A 19289-nucleotide genomic window follows, 5' to 3' on the forward strand; every position below is an offset into this window, starting at 1 on the left:
CAGCGTGCGCCGGGCTCGCCGCCGCCAGGGGCTCAAGGAAGGTGGCTTCTCCGCCGCAGAGCAGGCCGCCAGCTGCTCGCTGTGGGGTGAAGGGGAGCGGAGCGGGGAGGCTGCTGCAGGAGGCCGGGAGCCGCGGCCAGAGCTCCGGACCCGGCTGCCCAACCGAAGGCCGCTCTCCCCGGGGTCCTGCGGAAGTGTCAGCTGCCGGTGAGTCGACGCGGGGAGCTTCACCGCCGGTCGGTCGGTCGGTCGGGCCCGATGAGGGCTGGGAGAGAATATCTGCCGCCGCTGCCTCCTCTGGTGTTCCTGCCTTCGGCCCCAGTTTCTCGGGCAAAGGATCAACCTGAGTTTGGGCCAGTGCCGGCCGCAGGAGTTTGGCTCTTTTGGGTAGTGGTGGTGGTGGGGATCTTGGGCCAGGTGCCTTCAGTGGATCCCCTTCCCTGAAGAGGCTTCTCTCTTTTTTTATTTTTTTATTTCCCACTTCTCCTTCAAGAAGCACACGGTTCTCTCCCTCCCGTTGTTATCCTCACAACAACCCTGCGAGGTAGGTTAGGCCAAAAGAGAGCAGTTGCTTAAGGTCACCCAGAAAGCTTCATGGCTGAGTGGTGATTTGAACCTTGCTCTCCCAGGCCCTAGTTTTGACGCACTGACCAACTGGATATGGTGCTGAATGGGGTGGAAAGTTCTGTCAATTTCGGTTGTCTCCCATTCTCATTTTCCCGATCTTAAATTCAGTTCATTTCTGCAATTTGCCATTTTCCCCCCTCATGAAAATTTTCCAGCATTTTATTGTGAATTTATCCTAATAAACACATTTTTGTAGGCAGTTTTGCCTAATGTAGACTTTTTTGCAAGCAATTTCTCATTATGTAATGCATTTTTGTATGTTATTTTCACTCATATATTCATTTCTTTCCCCTAATGTTTGCATTTTTGTAAACGTTGTTTGGCTGGTGAACTGCATTGCAAAATTTGGGTAGGTGTGAATTTCGAAGGATGGCTATGCTTCAGTTTGCATATTGTTTCAGAAAGTGCAAATTTGATAGATTTGGCTTGAAATGCAAACTGAATTGGATTTCTCACCCATCCCTAGTGCTGAACCATTGTAAATTATTTGCTTTAGGCATCTTGTAAAGACTTATCTTTTTGCAGGCTCTCCCTGATCCACAAGACTGTGCCTGGTATCACTAGATTCCTGTTTTTATTATATCGTTTTACTGTCCAACACTCTAACCACTACACTTGTTTTGTGTCCTGACTGTCCCTTCACTTGGCACTGTCAGCACAGTGGCCCAGAGTGACAGTCCAGGGCAAGTGGGGTTGTGCTGTCCTTCTGCTCTGGACATTATCACCAGCTTTATTCCTGGATCTGATCAGGGGTTAGGGGGAAAAGTGCATCCAGGGAGAGATTGCCCTTTATCAAAGGCAAGATGGCCAAAACTGCAACTGTCATCAGAGAAGAGTTTCCACTCTCCTAGACTGCCAGAATCTGCATGCACAGAGCTATATAACTATGCAATAAGAACTGTAACTTTAAGAACTTGTATTTGCTTTTCCCTCTTCCCTCCCATTTCTTTTTCCTGTTGTGTTCTCCTGTCTTTTAGATTATGAGCCTGAGGGCAGGGACTGTTTTAGCACTGATTTTTGTAAGCAGCTCTGAGAGCCTTTTTAGCTAAAAATAACACTGACATCAACCCTGGTCTGGACTGAACTTCTCTGGGCAGGGGGTAATCTGGTGGAACACTTCTCACTATTTATAGTTGATGTATTTGAAAGCAATTTGTTAGCCCATGCACTTGTCAAAAAAGGCTTCCAAAGTAGCATGCAGACATCATTAGCAAAACAGGCCTTGCTTTCAGATGCACAATTTAAATGGGACAGAGCACACAAGGAAAAGCAAGAGATGGGATGGAAGGAGGAAAGAAAACAATCACAGCCACCTTTTTTTTAAAGTTAACAGTTCTAATGGCCAGCTGGAATGATAATGGTTCATATAGCCTGATGCAACGGCTGACCAGGTGACAGTTTGGGGAGAGCAAAAGGCAGCTGGTGTCTGAGCTGAGATGACGAAATAACCCCGTTTCTCTTCTCTCCCTCAGACACTTCACCACACAGAGAGAACTAGCATGTCAGGGAGAGGGTGGATGGAGAATTTGAAAGCACCTTTAATCACCAAATAAACCTGACAACACAGAAAGCTAGCATGTCAGGCAGTGTGGTATCATGGCTGGAGTGTCAGATTTGGAATAGAGAGGCCTGGGTTCATTTCCCCCTGCCACTTAGCCAAGAAGCTCACTGGGTAATGTTGGGCCAGTCACTGTCTCCCAGCCGTAGTGTTCGTGGAAGAGTTGTTATGAAGATAAAATGGTGAGGGGAGACCTTGTATTCCAGCTTGAACCCCCCTTTGTGGAAACGTGGGATATAAATGTGATACATAAATAGCATTCTTACTGTAGTCTTCACCCGGACCTTCTAACTTTCAATGTGCAGAAGTTTATTTTTTAAAAAACTTTTTTTTTTTGCATATTAGGAGAGTTCAGTGATATTGGGCCCCCACCCACTTGCATTTATGAAGCAGTGTAGCCCACAAGATATCCTCCCCCCTTTCTTCTTCCCAGTTGCCAGATCTTTCTGCTCTCTTCCTGTAGGCTTGTTCTCACTGGAGTTTTAAACCATTTCAGATGGCAGGTGGAGGCGCATGTGATGAAATGGTTCTCCTTATAAACAAATTGCTTGCATGTAGAAAACTGGCCTGTCAAAGAGAAGGCTTGATTAGGAACCTTTTCTCTGATATTTATTTTTCTATGTTGGAGGGATTTTTATTTTTATTTTTTTGTATGGAGGAACATTCCATGAAAAAAAATCCACCTGCAGTCTGAAGTGGTACAACCCAAGCATATGGTTTCCACCGTACTGAGAAATAGACCTTGCTCCTAAAATTTTCTCAGCTTTCAGTTCTTCCTGTTGGTTGCAAGCAACCCTTTCTTTCTCTCTCCTACCTCAAGTTTCCCCTTCTGCATTTTCTATAGGTAAAAAGAATCTACAGTTTTCTATAGTTACATCTTGCTTAAACTAGATTTTTTTAAAAAATCTTCTTAATTTCCTTTGACATGCACATATGCATGTGTACACTTACTCGCTTGTCAGTTTTCTCTTGTCCTGTATACAATCAGATCACATTCTGGTTTCATGTTTTCACATGTCAACAGTTGCTGATTTACAGCTCCCATCACCCCTGGCCATTGGCCAGGCTTGCTGTGGCTGATGAGAGTTGTAGTTCAGCAAATTCTGGTGAGCCAAAGGTTCCCCACACCTGGATTAGAACTTCCCATAATGCTAAGATGGGGGTGGGAAATGATACTTTTGTTGCTATTTGCCCCCCAGTTGGGAATCAGACAACTAGGTTAAAATGTATGTTAGAGGGTAACTACTTGGTGAGATATGCCCCCTTGATTGTCAGTGTGCCCTGCTTCCCTGCACACTGTAATATGCATTTTTTAAAGTTCAAGCTTGTGATCCTGTATGCTGTTACTTTTACTTGCAAAATGTGACTTGGGTTCACTTCCTTTGTACCATTTGGTTTGCATTAAAAGTATTTCTTGACTGGCATTTTCTTGTATATACTTGATTTCATTGTGGTTAGATTTTTAAAGCATCTTAAACTAGAATTTAAAAAAACTGAATTTTGTGTGTGTATAAGGGGTACGGGAGCTAAACCTGCCTCTTTATGCTTTCAAATTTTAATACTGAGTGTTGTGTTATTCATGAGAAGGTTCATCAGTAAAAGGTCTGTGCTTGAAAAATATATGAGTTGGACATCTGCAACTAGTTGACATATCTATGGCGTGATCTTATGCATGTTTATTCAGAAGCAGAAAACTGATCCTGAATGCAAATGTATAAAATAGTTTACAGAAATTCCCCACTGGATTTCTGTACTGGAACTGAACCCAAACCTTGAACCTGATCCCAAACCTCAACTCCTCAACACAAAATCCAGTAACTAATTAAAAATAAGTTGGTCACTAAGAAGAATTTGAGAAGCTGTTTTTTGGGAGGGGGTAAGAAAAAGCCTCCTCTCTTGCCTTAGAGAGGCAGGCACAAAAGAGAGATAAGTATTGGAGAAGAGACAGAAGCAAGAAAAAGGAGTTCTAGGGTCACACCATACATTTAAAGTACTCTTGTACAGTACCACTTTAACAGGCATGGCTTCCCAAAAAGAATCCTGGGAATTGTAGTTTGTTAAGGGTGCTGAGAACTGTAGTTCTGTAAAGTGGTCAGTAACAACTCTCAGCACCCCTTTACAAACTACAGTTCCCAGGGTTATTTGGGGGAAGCCATGACTGTTTAAAGTGGTATAAGAGTGCTTTAAATGTATAGTGTGGATGTGACCTAGGATTGACATCTCTGCCTCCTGCATTTACTTTCACCCCAAGTACAAACTACTCAAATGAAGAGGAAAAAGCTAATCTAATTAAATTGTGGAATATCTTGATATTTTTAGATATCTGAATGAGGTGTGAGTCCCCCCCCCATTAGTAATGTCTGGCTAATTTAGCTAATTTCGTTCAGTATCCAAGGCCCTCCTCCGGGTACCAACTCATCAGGATGCCTGGAGGATTGTTATTAGATCTAGGGCCTTCTCTGTGGTGGCCCCCGAACTGTGGAACAGCCTACCTGAGGAGATACGCCTGGCGCCTACGGTACTTTCTTTTAGGCACCAGGTTAAGACCTGGCTATACTCCCAGGCATTTTAATGTTCAATGTTTCATATTCAATGTCTTTAGTTTAACTTGCTGCTATTTGTTATTGATTTTATTGTAATATTGTATTTTAATCCTGTTTTGTTCACCGCCCAGAGAGCTACTCGCTATGGGCGGTTTATAAATGAAATGAAATGAAATAAATAAATAATAAATTATGATTTTGAATTATTCCTCAGAATGTTCAAAATTTAAGGAAGCAAGAGATGATTGGTCAAAGAAAGCCCCCCTATTTATCAGTACCTACCTGAATTTTTTTTTATCAGCGACCCATTTCTCTATAAAAGTAAAAACAAGAACTTAAGAATTACCTTATTAGGTAAGGCTAAGGCCTGTCAATTTACATTTTCTGTCTTCTTTAACTGTGGGGAAAATCCCTCTGAAAACTCAGAAGCAGGGCAAGGCATGATAGGCCCCTTGTTAGTTCATCTTCAGCATATGGTACTCAGAGTTAAACTGCCTCTGAACATGGAGGTTTTATTTAGCTGCTGTAATAGCTTTTGATAGTCCTACCCTTAATGAATTTGTCCTAAATCTTTTAAAACTCTATCATGCTCATATATAACAGGTTTGCTTGGCTCTCCAGATGTTGTTGGACTACAACTCCCATTGTCCCTGACCATTGGCTATCCTAGCGCGGGCTGATTTGAGTTGTAGTTCAACAACATGTGGAAGGCCAGTGGTTCCCTACTCCAGATATATACTGACAGTGATATCAATTTTCCCAAGTGCTGGTCATTGTGTAGCCAAAACGGTGCCATCCATGCACAAGAGGGAGGTTTTGGCATCATGTTTATGCTGTATCATGTTTATTAAATCATAAGCCATTATTTAAAACTGTGAACCACCTTGAATAGGTAATTTTAGTTTTTGACATACAGAAGTGGGTGGGCTGATTATCTGAAGATTGATGTTATAATTGTATTTATATGTTGTATTTATTTTAATCTATGTACGCCGCCTAGAGTGGCAGTTCATTCGGCCAGATAGGCGGCCTAAAAATAAAATTTTATTATTATTATTAATGCATTGGCAGAAAGATGGCATATACCTGTCAACCTCCTTTACTTGCTCCTTGCAGATAGTTGTCATTATAACCTCATCTTTCTTGGCTTTTTAATTTTAATTTCCTGTAGCCCATCCTTGCTATGTTTTGGATCAAGCCCTCTTTCTTTTCACATTTGTCCGGTTCCTGTTATTTGAGCTGTACATTTTATGGGGGAGCTGTACATTTTATGTAGCAGCCTTGCAAATATTAATAACTCAAGTAAGTTACTAGTCCATCTGCTGAAATATACCAAAGTAAAATACTTTGCGACATCTTAACAGCATAGGATGAAGAAAAGACTCATCTTGCTTTCAGTTTGCAGCAGCTTCCTTGCCTGGTTGCCTGTCGGTAATTCTAAGTCATCATCAGTCCTCAGATGAGTGGCATCTACAAGTATGCTGTACTGGGCATAAGGCACAATGGTGCTATCTACATTTTACATTTTAATTGTAATATTGTTGAAACAAAGTGAAGCATGCAGATTTTAAACTATCACAGAACAATATATAATTAGCAATATTTATATACCACCTTTCTGTCTAGGCATAACAGTCCACAGGTTAAGATTACAGTTTAATTTACGTGATTCACAAGGAGAGGAAAATAGATGATTCCAGTGGTTTCATGATATTATATTAGAATTGCTGGAGCTACTTTGTCCCAGGTGAGCCTTGCTGCTCCCTCAGATGCAGCCGGTGGAACTTCCACTGCAGCAACACTTTATTGCAGTGGGGTGGTGGCGGTACTGTTTGACATTGGTTATATATGGTTAATTTCCATTGGCCCTTGTGGGGCTTTGGAATAACTAAGAGCAGGATTGTAGCCTTGATTATTATAACTTTGTGATTTGTCAAAATACTAAATTAGAAAATATTTGATTTATATAATCATGGTATGTTTATTTTTTCAGGGTGTATTTAAACAACAACAACAACCCAGCAACAAAACAAATCTTGGCTAATTCTGCTTTGGCCTTTCCTCATCTATCCAAAATGGAGTATAGAACTCAGATGTTGAATCCTGAGTGACAGGATCCTTTAATCAAAGATGGAGAAAAAACGTAGAAAGAAATGAGCCTGTTTGCTGGGCTTCGCTGGAAAGGATCATGAAGGCAAGACTTTTGCTTCTCTTGGACAAAACCTTAAGACTGTCCACTTAAAAAGCACTTAAAAAGGCACCGTTTTCTGAAACCAAAAAGAAAAGTGAGAACTGATTTTTGGAAAAGCAACATGTAACTTGAATCCATGGAATTTGGGGGATGAAACCATATATTTTCATGACCATGAGGCTTACAAACACCTGGCTGTTCCTGACTGCGATCCTTCTCTGTGGCAAACAACATCTGGGGACCAGGCTAGGGAATTCTTCTCAGGACAGCCACCTGTGTTCCGAATGCTCTCGTCTTACATTGAAAGTGGAATTCTCTTCAACGGTAGTGGAACATGGTAATTAATCTTATCATTCATGGCTTTACAACTGTTTCTCCCCCCCCCCCATTTTTTTTTGTTAAAAATTGTCAATTTATGCTTCCTAAAACGATCGATCAGTTGTTTTGTCCACATATTGAATATGGTATCCTGGCTGTTTTCTCTCAAGTGATATAAACCACACATTGCTGGACCTGCAGGTGATGTTTGATATATGTTTGTTTATTTTTATGAATTTATATCATGCCTCTTTCAAAGTTTGAGTTGCATTCTGTTTCTGCAGCCTAGTGCAAATATACCATTAATCAGAATTTAGGGACTGCCGCCTGCAGATTATTTGATCCATCATCTCCTGTGAATTCCCCCAATTCGGTCTGCTCACCTTCTGTGTTACGCGCAATGGTCAGTATTATGTCACTCCTGGCTAAACTGAACTCAGGGATGCCCCTAATCATTCTTTGAGAACTTCATCACTAAACTGTTGTTATTATTATGTTTGTACAATAATGTTAGTATTTGGTAATGTGAAGTGGGATTGTAATTCACACTACAACCTGTTTTGTTTCTTTGGAAAGAAGGTCAAAGGTTCACAAGGCAGCTTTCTCCACAAGACCATGCTTGCAACTTTTGCTTGAGATGTCTTCTCTGATGTGTGGCTTTCTCTTTGCAGAATATATTGTGGCTTTCAATGGCTACTTCTCAGCTCAAGCAAGAAGCAAGTTTATTTCGAGAGCCCTGAAAAGCAGTGACATAGAGAACTGGAGGATTGTGCCCCGTAACAACCCAGCCAGTGACTACCCCAGCGATTTTGAGGTGATCCAAATCAACGAGAAACAGAGAGATGGAGTGCAGACACTTGAAGACCATCCCAATATCAAACGAGTTACCCCCCAAAGAAAAGTCTTTCGCTCACTCAAGTACACTGAAAGTAAGTGAATTAATTTGTTCTTGCAGTGAAGTGTGACCAATCCGTGGCAGGAAATCATTATATTACTTAATTCTTTCCATGATTCTGCTGCTTCCAAGTTACTCTGAGTTTTTCAAAGGATCTAAGTCACTCTTCATCATTCTCTGAGATGTTAGGGTTTGAGCATGCCAAAGAAACAAAAAGCAAGCAGCTGGGGTGTGTGTGTGTGTGTGTGTGCCCACATGGGTTGGAATACAAAATAACTGTGGTGCATTGCCTGCTTCCTCCACTCCAGTACTTTGCTTTTATATGAGAAAGGGGTGGTGGTCTTGTATTTCTGATGCTTTGTTTATTTTGTTTTTATTCATTTATAAAAATATTTGTATACCACAATTTCATAAAAAATATCAGAGTGGTTTTCAACAACTGTAGTACAATAAAAACCACACAGAAATTAAAGCTCACCACTGGGTGACTATTACAAAATATGTTTCTTTTAATTGTTTGCATAAGTCTGGTGGCAAAGAATACTTTTCAGCAAACATTTGATACTGAATGCGCCTGCTGAATTGCTACTGCAAGAGCATTCCCTAGGAGTGGGCCAGTAACACTGAAGGCTTGATTTGACGGTGATGTCAAATGAGCCTCACCAACTTGGGGGACAACCAGTGATACTCCCACAGATTATCTCAGCTGGGATATAAGGGTTCATGCGATTGCTAAGATACCCTGGACCTAAGTTGTTCAGGCCGTTGCAAATTAATACTCATTCCCCAACCCATGCGCTGTGCTGGGTGGTGGAGCAATAACAGTTCTCAGTTGGGAGAGGGACAAAGCAACATGATTTCCCCCCACAACTTGGGAGCTGTTTCAGAAGACGGTGAAGTCATTTAAAGCACATTCAACACCCATTAAAAGGACATGACTTCCCCCAAATAATCCAGTAAAGTTTCCCTCTCACAGAGTTACAACTTCCCAGCACCCTTAACAAACTACAGTTCCCAAAATTTTGGGGGGGGGAGTCATGTGCTTTAAATTGGCATTGGATATGCTTTAAATGTCTGGTGTGGATCTGCCCATTGCTTCCTACCCTTACCCAAAGACATCTCAAGGATCTTGGGGTTGGAGACAAAACATTTCCAGTGCTGCACTTGGATGGGGCCAGGCCAGGTTTTCAAGAATTTTCTGTGCTGGTTGGGGCTGATGTGAGTTGTACTCAGGAACATCTGGAAGGCACCAGGTTGGCAAAGGGCTCCTTTGGGAGGATGGGTGGAATATAAATTTAATTAATAAATAATAATAACATTTAGCTCATGCCTCTTGCCACCGTCATCTCAATGGGCCCGTTGCTCATGTCTGATACTGGTTTGTTTCTTTTTCTGTTAACCACAGGTGTCCGCAAATTTTCTTGCCCATTTGCCAGTAGCTATGCTCTCTTTTAGGCTGATGAGAGGTTGGGCAGCGAAGTGGACACTTATCTCTGACATGCTGCCCTTCGGAGGCACTTGGCACAATGTAAAGGAGGAGACCCTCCCCTTTTTCCAGACTTGGGGGAAGGTCAGCGCTCCTTTCTAACTCATCAGCTGAACTCATCACTACTTCAAAGTGTGTTTGAAGCTCAGCACAGTCTCAGGGACAATTATTTATTTATTTATTTATTTCTATTCTACCCTTCCTGCCAGCAGGAGCCCAGGGCGGCAAACAAAAGCACTAAAAACACTTTAAAACATCATAAAAACAGACTTTAAAATACATTAAAACAAAACAACTTTAAAAACATTCTTTAGACATCTTTAAAAAAAAGGTTAAAATACATTTTCTTTTTTTAAAAAAAAGGTTTAAAAACATATTAAAAAGCAATTCCAACACAGAAGCAGACTGGGACAAGGTCTCTACTTAAAAGGCTTGTTGAAAGAGGAAGGTCTTCAATAGGTGCCAAAAAGATAACAGAGATGGCACCTGCCTTATATTTAAGGGTAGGGAATTCCACAGGGTAGGTGCCGCCACACTAAAGGTCTGTTTCCTATGTTGTGTGGAAGAAACCTCCTGATAAGATGGCATCTGCAGGAGGCCCTCACTTGCAGACCACAGGGATTGACTGGGTATATAAAGGATAAGACGGTCTTTCAGGTATCCTGGTCCCAAGCTGTATAGGGCTTTGTACACCCTTGAACTTGGCCCAGTAGCAAATGGGCAGTATGCTAACCCTGTCCCTTAAGTCAAGGGATGGCCAGAGTTGGCAGCGGTCAGATGTTTATGCTGACAGCCAAAGCTAGCAATAACGATATGGCAATGGAGATGTGGTTAACAGGTTATCACCACGGGGTAGACTTGTTTCAGTATTTTGTTTACAGGAAATTGAAATTATGTTTCAGGCAATCCTTTTTAGAAAACAGCTCTGGGTCACCTTTTATGCCCATGAATGGAGTGTGTTATCCTTTTTGAGCCCTCATAAACCACTGCTAATTATCCAGCTACAAATTCTCACTGATGGTTCCCTTCACTCTGTAATAGGTGGCTTCCTTTTAATCTATAAGGCTTGCCCTTGGTGGGTTAGTGACCCTTTTCCTGTGCTGATCATGCCTTTTGTTCAACAAAACCTTAAGCATGAAAATAGGCTCATGTATTTGGGGAAGCATTCAGGCCACAAATAAATTTGTGTAGATTTTGGTTCTAGCATGATTTCAGCCTCTGGGAAGCGCCATCACTTCTTTAAATGTCAGAATGTCTTGGTTCTTGCTTGACGTATGTTAGGACAAGCTGAGCTAAATGTACAAGAATGCACGTTACATGTTTGAGTTTTGTCGATTGTTAATTCATTCTTATTGAAAATTAATAAACATATTTAGAAAAAAAATACGTTGTATAGTGTGTGTGGAGGTGGGACATGCATTGCATGGGTCCCTGGAAGAAATGCATTTTGTTCTATTTGGCTTTCCAGAAGCCTGAGCCATTCATTCTTAGGGGCAATATGCTAGTTTTTTTCCCCATCACCACTTTGCTCCCGAGTCTAGTGCTTTATTTTTCCTCTGTAGAAATGAATGGTGAATTACTGAGGGACATTATTAGGGTAGAAGCTGAACCGCTCCTGGCTCTTGGTGGACATGTTCTTCCCACTAATTGGGCTCCAGGTTACAGCTATTTTGCTCTGTGCTATCATTAAACTTATTTTGTGCCCTTCACCAGTGTCACAACAATATAAAATCCATTATTAAAACAGTTTAAAACAAATCATATTCACGACCATATATTAACTAGAAGTTGTTAGGAGCCATGGAAAATTGAGTCTGGCCCTATCTGCGTAGCCCATCCAGGTTCAATTTCTTGGTCACACTGGAGTGTGACAGAATGTTGAATTATATATTTGTTGTTTGTTGTTTTGTCATATTGCATGTGTTATACTTTTAGCACAGATGCTGATTAACGTGGTTTGTTTAGTTTTTAAAATGTTTCTTCAACTCTTAAATACCTAGCTGATCCAGCACTTCCATGCAATGAAACCAGATGGACACAAAAATGGCAGTCATCTCGTCCCCTGAGAAGGGCAAGTTTGTCATTGGGTTCTGGATTTTGGCATGCAACAGGCAGGCACTCAAGCAGGCGTTTGCTGAGAGCTATACCCCGACAAGTTGCTCAAACTCTTCAGGCAGACGTGCTCTGGCAAATGGGCTTTACAGGTATTCTTGCATTCGTGGAAATTGCAAATGTTATCTGTAATCATAGAAACGCTAAGGCTGGTTGCTTGAGTAGATCAGTGCATACCTCAGCACAAGTGTTTTTCCAACATGCTGCTTGTGTTCTGGGAATGACTAGGATGTACATTCCTACTAGCAGAACGTATACCCTTGGAAACGAGCCTTCAAGGGATCTGTATCCCTTAAGGTACCATATTTGCACGGCTGGCTTGAACTGGTCAGTCATCCATGAAACAGAAGAAATGTGTAAGGACGAGGCTCAGGGTCTATAGCATCCTCACCAAAGTAGAGTTTTGAAATATTGTTATGTAGCGTTATGACTCATTAGCCATCTTCAGTCCCTTGGAAACTCTTTGTGAAAGCCATTACAAAATGGCTATAAGTGTTTTTGTTTTGTTTAGTATGGATAGGACTGTACAGGCTAATTGCCGTGACCCTTCCCTTGGGAATATTTTGATCTTTGAGGGAGCTAATTATTTAAGCTGTAATGGACACTTCAGAAAGCAAAGTCAAAATAGCGCGTAAGGTAATAATAAAAAACTTTATTTCTACCCCGCCCTTTTTCCAATAGGACTCAGAACGGCTTACAACTAAAAACAACACCAATTAAAACATACAGAAGTATACAATTAAAAAGAATTAAAACTATGAGAAAAAACCATAAAACATACGTTAAAAACAGCGGACGATTTAAAATAATAAAATATTAAAATATTTAAAATAATAAAATCATATAACATAGTCACCAATCCTATGACACTTAATCCTGGTCGTTCTCTATCCCAAATGCCTGTTGAAATAAAACAGTCTTGTCGCCGGAAGGACGGCAAGGAGGGAGCTAATTGCACCTCACTCGGAAGGGAGTTCCACAACCTAGGGGATATTTGTCATTACGTTACATTGGATTGGTTCCCTTGTATAAATATCAATATTCTTTTCAAGAATGCTCAGTGGGGAAAAAGATATTTTATTTCTGTTGTTGTGTTTATAATATAACGCAATAAAATTCCTCAGATCAGAACCTGTTGAACTGTTCTTCGTATACTTAGCAAATTGTTCTTTCGACTCAGTGAAAATACGCAGTAAGCTTTATATGACTTGCTAGATTGTGAGGAAAACAAAATATTTTAGGAAACATTATATGGGAATAATGCACCTCCTGGTATCTATTTGCATGCAAGAAGTTCTCAAGAATACTAAAGAAATGTATCTCGCTTCTCTCTCGTTTTATAAACCATCTTCTGTGCAAACAGGTGCTGGAGTAAGAGTGGCTGTCTTTGACACTGGACTGAGCGAGAAGCATCCTCACTTCAAAAACGTAAAAGAGAGAACAAACTGGACTAATGAGAGAACCTTGGATGATGGTGAATTTCATTATTTCATTGCTAGGGTTTGCTTTGCTGAAAACGAATAGTCAGTTGCATGCTGCAGTAGTGGATTGGTAAGGCTAGAATGCAGTGTCTGTTCCTTTAGTCCGGGGGTCGGGAATCTGTGGCCCTCCAGATGTTGTTGGACTGCAGCTCCCATCAGTCCCACCCAGTGCAGCCTGTGGTCAAGGATCATGAGTTTTTGTGACCAACAACATCTGCAGAGTCACAAGTTCCTCACTCCTAGTTTAGATAATTGATCTAATCCTTCAAGGCCCTGAGGACTCTGAAGGTTTCTTCAGCTCAAAGACTGATTAGGTCTTGGTGTTTTTAATTAGTTTTTGTATCGTAACCTGAATTTCTGCATGCAGATAGTTTCCTAACTCAGGCATGTGTGTGCATGTACATTTATTAAACATTTATTTGTAAATGTTTCAGTCATTTTCCAACCATCAAAGGTGACTTGGACGTATGTAATCTACTAGGTTATCACAATTTAAGAACCATTTAAACCTTACAAATGCAAAAAAATGGTGGATTTACACCAGCTTATGCTCGTCTCGTGGTCCATGCAGCTCATGGCCTCTGTTGATGTCATTTGAATTTTTATCCTAAGTGCATTTAGGAGGAAGCTATAAACATGCTTACTTGGGGGACCCATTGAAACCTGCTGCTGCTCCGTCGGTCACCCTGATCTAGAGGCTCCTTGTACATGTGGTGTTCCATGGTGCACACACAGCTCCCATGTGTACAACAGCTCACTTACTCACAGCAGCATTGGGAGGGCAATATTCTGCAAATTCACCCCCATGACCTGAATCAGAGTGCAAATGAAGCTGCGGCTTAGGATCACAATATTCTAGGCTGACCAACCTAGTTACATTATTAAATTGCAAAATTGGCCATGGCTGGCTCATTACTAATAGTGGCATCAGTGCACAAAGTGCTTTACAGAGTAACTTAAGAAACATCCTTGCTCTCAGGAACTTTATAATCTAAATACAAGAGGGGGGAAACAGCAGAGGAACATAAGAGCCTGCTGGATCAGGCCAAAGGCCCATCTAGTCCAGCATCCTGTTCTCGCGGCAGCCAGCCAAATGCCTATGGGAAGCCCTCAAGCGGGACCCGAGTGCAACAGCACTCTTCACCAGGTGTATTTCCCAGCACCTGGTATTTGGTGGAATGTTGCCTCCAAGAGTAGAGGTAGAACATAGCCATCATGGCTAGTACCCATTGGTAGCCTTATCCTCCATGCATTTGTATAACAATTTAAAGAAGGAGAAGCAAAGTTAAAGAGGGATTACTGCTTGGAAATGCAGCTATATACACGTACACACTTAGGGCAGTATTCAGTGTTAATTCAGTCATGTCCACAAATTTCAGTGGGTCTACTCTGAGTTGGACTTGATTGAATACCACCCTTAAAATGCAATCTTCTGAGTGTTTGTTCAGAATGTTCATTGGGGCTTACACTCTAGTACAGCCTTTCCCAACGGGTGTGCCTTCAGATGTTGTTGGACCACAACTCCCATCAACCTCAGCCATTGGCAATGCTGTCTGAGGCTGATGGGAGTTGTGGTCCAACAACATCTGGAGGCACACTGGTTGGGAAAGGCTGCTCTAGTAAGTGCATTGACAACTGCAGCCTTAGGTTTCATTTGAGTTGGGAAAGCTGCAGAGGATTAAGCCGAAGATTTCACAGGCAGTTTTTAAGCTGGAGTTTCAAACGAAAAAGAGATGGTACAGCGTATTCTCAATAAGTCTTTACGTTAAGGTAAAATATGGGAGATACTTCAAGAATTACAAAAAGTCACATATAATAATTCTACCTTACTTCTACCAGGATGGCTCTGTTAGTAATCTATTATTTACTCAATTTATATCCCTCCCTTTCTCTTGAAGGGGCCCAGGGCGGCAAAACATGGTTTGGTTCAAAGAAACCCAGGGCATTCAAACCATGGTTTGGTGAGATGTGAATGAACCTGGGTTTGACCCTTGGGCGTGCATACTTCCATATGTGCTGTGGTTCCCTTCCTGCCCTGCTTTGTGGGAAGGGCTGCCTTTACATCAGAATATTCATTTATTATAAAAGCATTTTAACACACACACCCAGCGATTTACAACAGTGAATAAATTCAATAAAAGTAAAACATATCAATAGAATAAAACAGTGATGATAATACATACAGTATCAATGCAATAAATCATCATCAGGACAGCACAGAAGCCAGTTTAAATTTGGCATCAACAGCCGGGAAATACCTGGGCAAAAAGGTAAGCTTTTATTAGGAAACAAACCATCTGACAGATCATGGTGAGGTTTCCTCAAAATAGGTGCCACCTTGGTGAATGTTTACTTCTGTGCTGTAAGGTGGAGTTCTGCAGGTTGTGGCACGGCCAATGGTGTTCTCTGAAGAGCATAGTGATCTAAGAGGAATGGCAAACTATGGTTTATGCTTGCCCTGCAGACCAGGATTCAAAACCGTGGTTTAATCCTGGTTTGCAGGGCAAGCACAAACCAGGGTTTACTGGTTCAGATGTAACAGCAAATTAATGGCTTGCCACAAATTGGAAAGGGGGAGAGGAAGTTGCAGTATGTGAGCAGAGGAAACGGTGCCCAACCTTTGGCAGGGCTTTATAGCTTAATTGGCCATATTCTGGCCTTATATCACTAGATTTTATTCTGATTGATAACAGCATAGCAAGATTTCTTTGAAAAGTTTGATTCGTTCTTGCAACTAGAAAAGCAGAAGATTATTATTCAGCCCCTTCGCCACTCCCCCAAGGATCTTGTAAGTGTATTAAATATCCGTGAAAATGAGGAAATGCTTTGAATTTTATTTTAAACCACTGCTTATCTTCAACAGGCCTGGGTCACGGGACTTTTGTAGCGGGTGTGATAGCTAGCATGAGAGAATGCCAGGGATTTGCTCCAGACTCAGAATTGCACATATTTAGAGTCTTCACTAACAACCAGGTATGCTGCCTATGTTAACGCCAATGCAGGTTTTATAGAACAAGATGCTGTATTATGCATGCTTTTCAGTTTGGTAACCGTTGAGGGCTCTAATTCTGGAACATTCAGATTAGCATATTTTGAAATGTATATTAAATCATCTGCAGCAGTTCTCAGATGTAGAGTGCAGCACCTATTGACCAGTATAACCACTAGTCCAGTAGCGCGTTAACTTGCTTATTAGTGCCAGCCGCCGACCGAAATAATAGACCATCAGCCAAGTCTTCAAGCAGGAAAATACTTTACTGTTGCTATAGGCAGTTTTCACACCGTGCTCCGTCTCTTTCTCTCCAACCAACTCTATAATGCTTTCCTATTACCCCCACACCTCTGTGTGCTTACTCAAGCCTTTTATTGCTGCTGCTTTGATCTGTTTCAGCTGCAGCCTGACCTTGGGCGTTTCTCCCCCAAGTGCTCTCAATTACTGGCTTAACTGTTCCTTTAACTCTTACTGTCCTGTCTGGAACTGGCTGTGTTGCCCACCTAAGCCTGACAGCCCCCACCTTCCAGACAGACATTGCTATTTTACATTTTACATTTTTCACAGTACAATTATACAGTTCCTTTGTTACATACATTTGCTTTTTACTTCGTACAGTCTTCAGGCATTTTTCACTTTTCTACATTCTTTACACATTTAACACATATATGCACAGTCACTGTCACCTTCTTGAGCATACTTTGCCATTCGTTCTCTTATGTTATTTATGAACAGGGTATCACTGTCTGTTATTACTTTGCACTGTTTGTTTTCCTCATTGTTTGTCTCACCCTGTATGGCTGATACTTGGAAACGTTCTGGCGGTTTCCCTATGTTTTGTCGTGTTGACCTCCTTAATATTTCTGTTTCTTGTTCCTGTTCTGTTTCTGTATCTGTGTTTGATGCACTGCTACTGGAATCAGAGCTGCTTGTCTCTATCTCCTGTTTTGTTTCTTCCCTTTCCTGTTTTATTTGTTGAGCAGGCTCTGTTGCATTTATGCCATTTGTGTCACTGCAATCTAGATTTACATATGTTTTGTGGTTCTCTGAGTCTTGTTCTTGTGTTCTAACACTCCTGCTGAGTGTTACACTACCATCCTGTGGAACCCACACGCGGTAATTCACATGTTGAAACTCCAACACATATCCCTTTTTCGCTCTGGGCGCCAATTTTCCCTTTCTCTTTCCCTTGGGAACATGCACCCAGCATGGTGAACCAAATCTCAGTATGTGTTGCAATCTGGGCTTTCTTTTACACAACATTTCATATGGTGACATGGCAATAGTTCTATGCAGTACTCTATTTTGAATATATGTAGCATACATTAAACTTTCCCCCCAGAAAGTTTGAGCAAGGCCTGAATCCTTCAACATTGCTCTCATTGCATCCTGCAATGTTTTGTTTTTTCTTTCAGCTGTCCCGTTCTGATGCGGTGAAAACGGGGTGGTTACAGCATGATTTATTCCTTTCTTTTCAAAATATTGTTCCAGGGACTTTCCTGTGAACTCCCCGCCCTGGTCAGATCTAATCTGTTGCACCTGTGTGCCATGCTGCACTTCTACTCTGTTTAGAAAACGTTTTAATTTCTCTGCAGCCTCATCTTTTGTTTTTAGTAAATTTACATGACAATATCTTGAATAATCGTCAACAATCACAAGAAAATATTTGGCACCACCTTGCGTTTTGGGAAATGGTCCCGCTAAATCAACATGTATAGTCTGATAAGGCTTATCAGTATTTCTTGCAGCTACTTTGTTAATTGGAGCTACAGTGGCCTTTGTTTGCTGACATACTTCACACTGCATGTATTGCTTGCAGTCTTTTAGTTGTACATTAGCACTGAATTGAGCTGCCTTTTTCACTATCTCATAATTTACATGCCCCAGCCTTCGGTGCCATTCATGGATACATTTATCATGGGTTTTCTTATGCGTTACTAGTGAGGCTTGTGCTTTAGGGTTTACATTTACATAGAACATGGATTCTTTACTATATCCCTTTAGGCACCCTTTTCCCTTCTTCATTATTTCACATTTCCTGTTACTGAATAACACGCTATAACCCATTTCCAATAGTTTTGAAACTGACAGAATGTTTTGAGTTACATTAGGCACAAATAACACATTGGTCATGATGGTCTGTAAGGCACACATCTGTACAGTACCCTTACCCATCACCCTTTGTTTAGTACCATCAGCTAAACTCACTTCTTCATCAGCTGGCACCATTGTTTTAAATAAACTTTTATCATTTATGAGTGAATGGGTGGAACCTGAGTCCAAGACCCACATACTATTGTCTCTGTTTACAATGTCTTTTTCATTCTTTGTCTCTGCACTCACCAACTGCACGTGTGAGGGTTTTCTTCTGTCCCTCCTCCTTCTCAGTAAGTCACAGTCCCACCTTAAATGATGCAAGGAGCCGCAGTTGTAACATGCTTTAGTCCCAAAAGCCTTTATCTCTGTCTTTTCTTTCACTCCTTTCGTTCCGTCCCTCTTGCCTTTGTTTTGTTTCTTTTCTTCTCTCCCATTCTTTTTCAGTTTGTCAGCAACATATCGAACTGAAAGTCCAGAATCGGGCATCGCTTCAAGTGCGCTGATTACAGGATTCCAAGAGTCATTGAGTGTTGAAAGAGTGATATATATTTGTTGTGTTTCCGAATGTTCCACACCCCTTTCCTGTAATTCTGCAAACAGGCTTGCAATATTCATTAAGTGTTCTGACATAGTCACTTCGTCTGTTAGCTGCATCCTGTATAGTTTTCTCGCAAGACTTATTCTACTGCTAGCTGTTTCCTGAACATAATAGTCTCTTAAAGCAGTCCACATTTCCTTAGCAGTATTTTTACCTCTTAAATGCAATAGTTGCGAGTCTGACTTTGCTCTTTCGTCCCAGCGCAGCCATTCTGCAGGTGGTGGAACGGAGGGGGGTTGTTGGTCAATTACTTTCCATAAATCCTCTCTGTTTAGATAGGCTTGTATCCGCAGCCGCCAGCATGAGTAATTTCGTACCGAGAGACGTTCCAGAGGAATGCCAGCCAAAGTTACTCCAGCCATTCTCGCAGACTTCCTTATCACTTTGGTTT

At 41.3% G+C, this 19289-nt stretch overlaps 1 protein-coding gene across 2 annotated transcripts in view; it reads left to right on the top strand.

Annotated features, from left to right (window-relative positions):
- MBTPS1 (membrane bound transcription factor peptidase, site 1) overlaps nucleotides 1-19289 on the top strand; it is a 66962-nt gene continuing 47673 nt past the window's right edge. The window contains exons 1-6 of one of the 2 annotated variants that reach the window (XM_061593752.1): nucleotides 1-207; nucleotides 6722-7256; nucleotides 7909-8166; nucleotides 11619-11822; nucleotides 13094-13204; nucleotides 16075-16184. In XM_061593752.1, the coding sequence (XP_061449736.1) occupies nucleotides 7070-7256; nucleotides 7909-8166; nucleotides 11619-11822; nucleotides 13094-13204; nucleotides 16075-16184 (870 nt within the window). In that variant the 5' untranslated portion in view covers nucleotides 1-207; nucleotides 6722-7069. The remainder of the gene's footprint in view (nucleotides 208-6721; nucleotides 7257-7908; nucleotides 8167-11618; nucleotides 11823-13093; nucleotides 13205-16074; nucleotides 16185-19289) is intronic. The other variant, XM_061593751.1, reaches the window with a different exon arrangement.

The sequence above is a fragment of the Rhineura floridana genome, chromosome 13 (assembly GCF_030035675.1).
Source record: "Rhineura floridana isolate rRhiFlo1 chromosome 13, rRhiFlo1.hap2, whole genome shotgun sequence".
Lineage (NCBI taxonomy): Eukaryota > Metazoa > Chordata > Lepidosauria > Squamata > Rhineuridae > Rhineura > Rhineura floridana.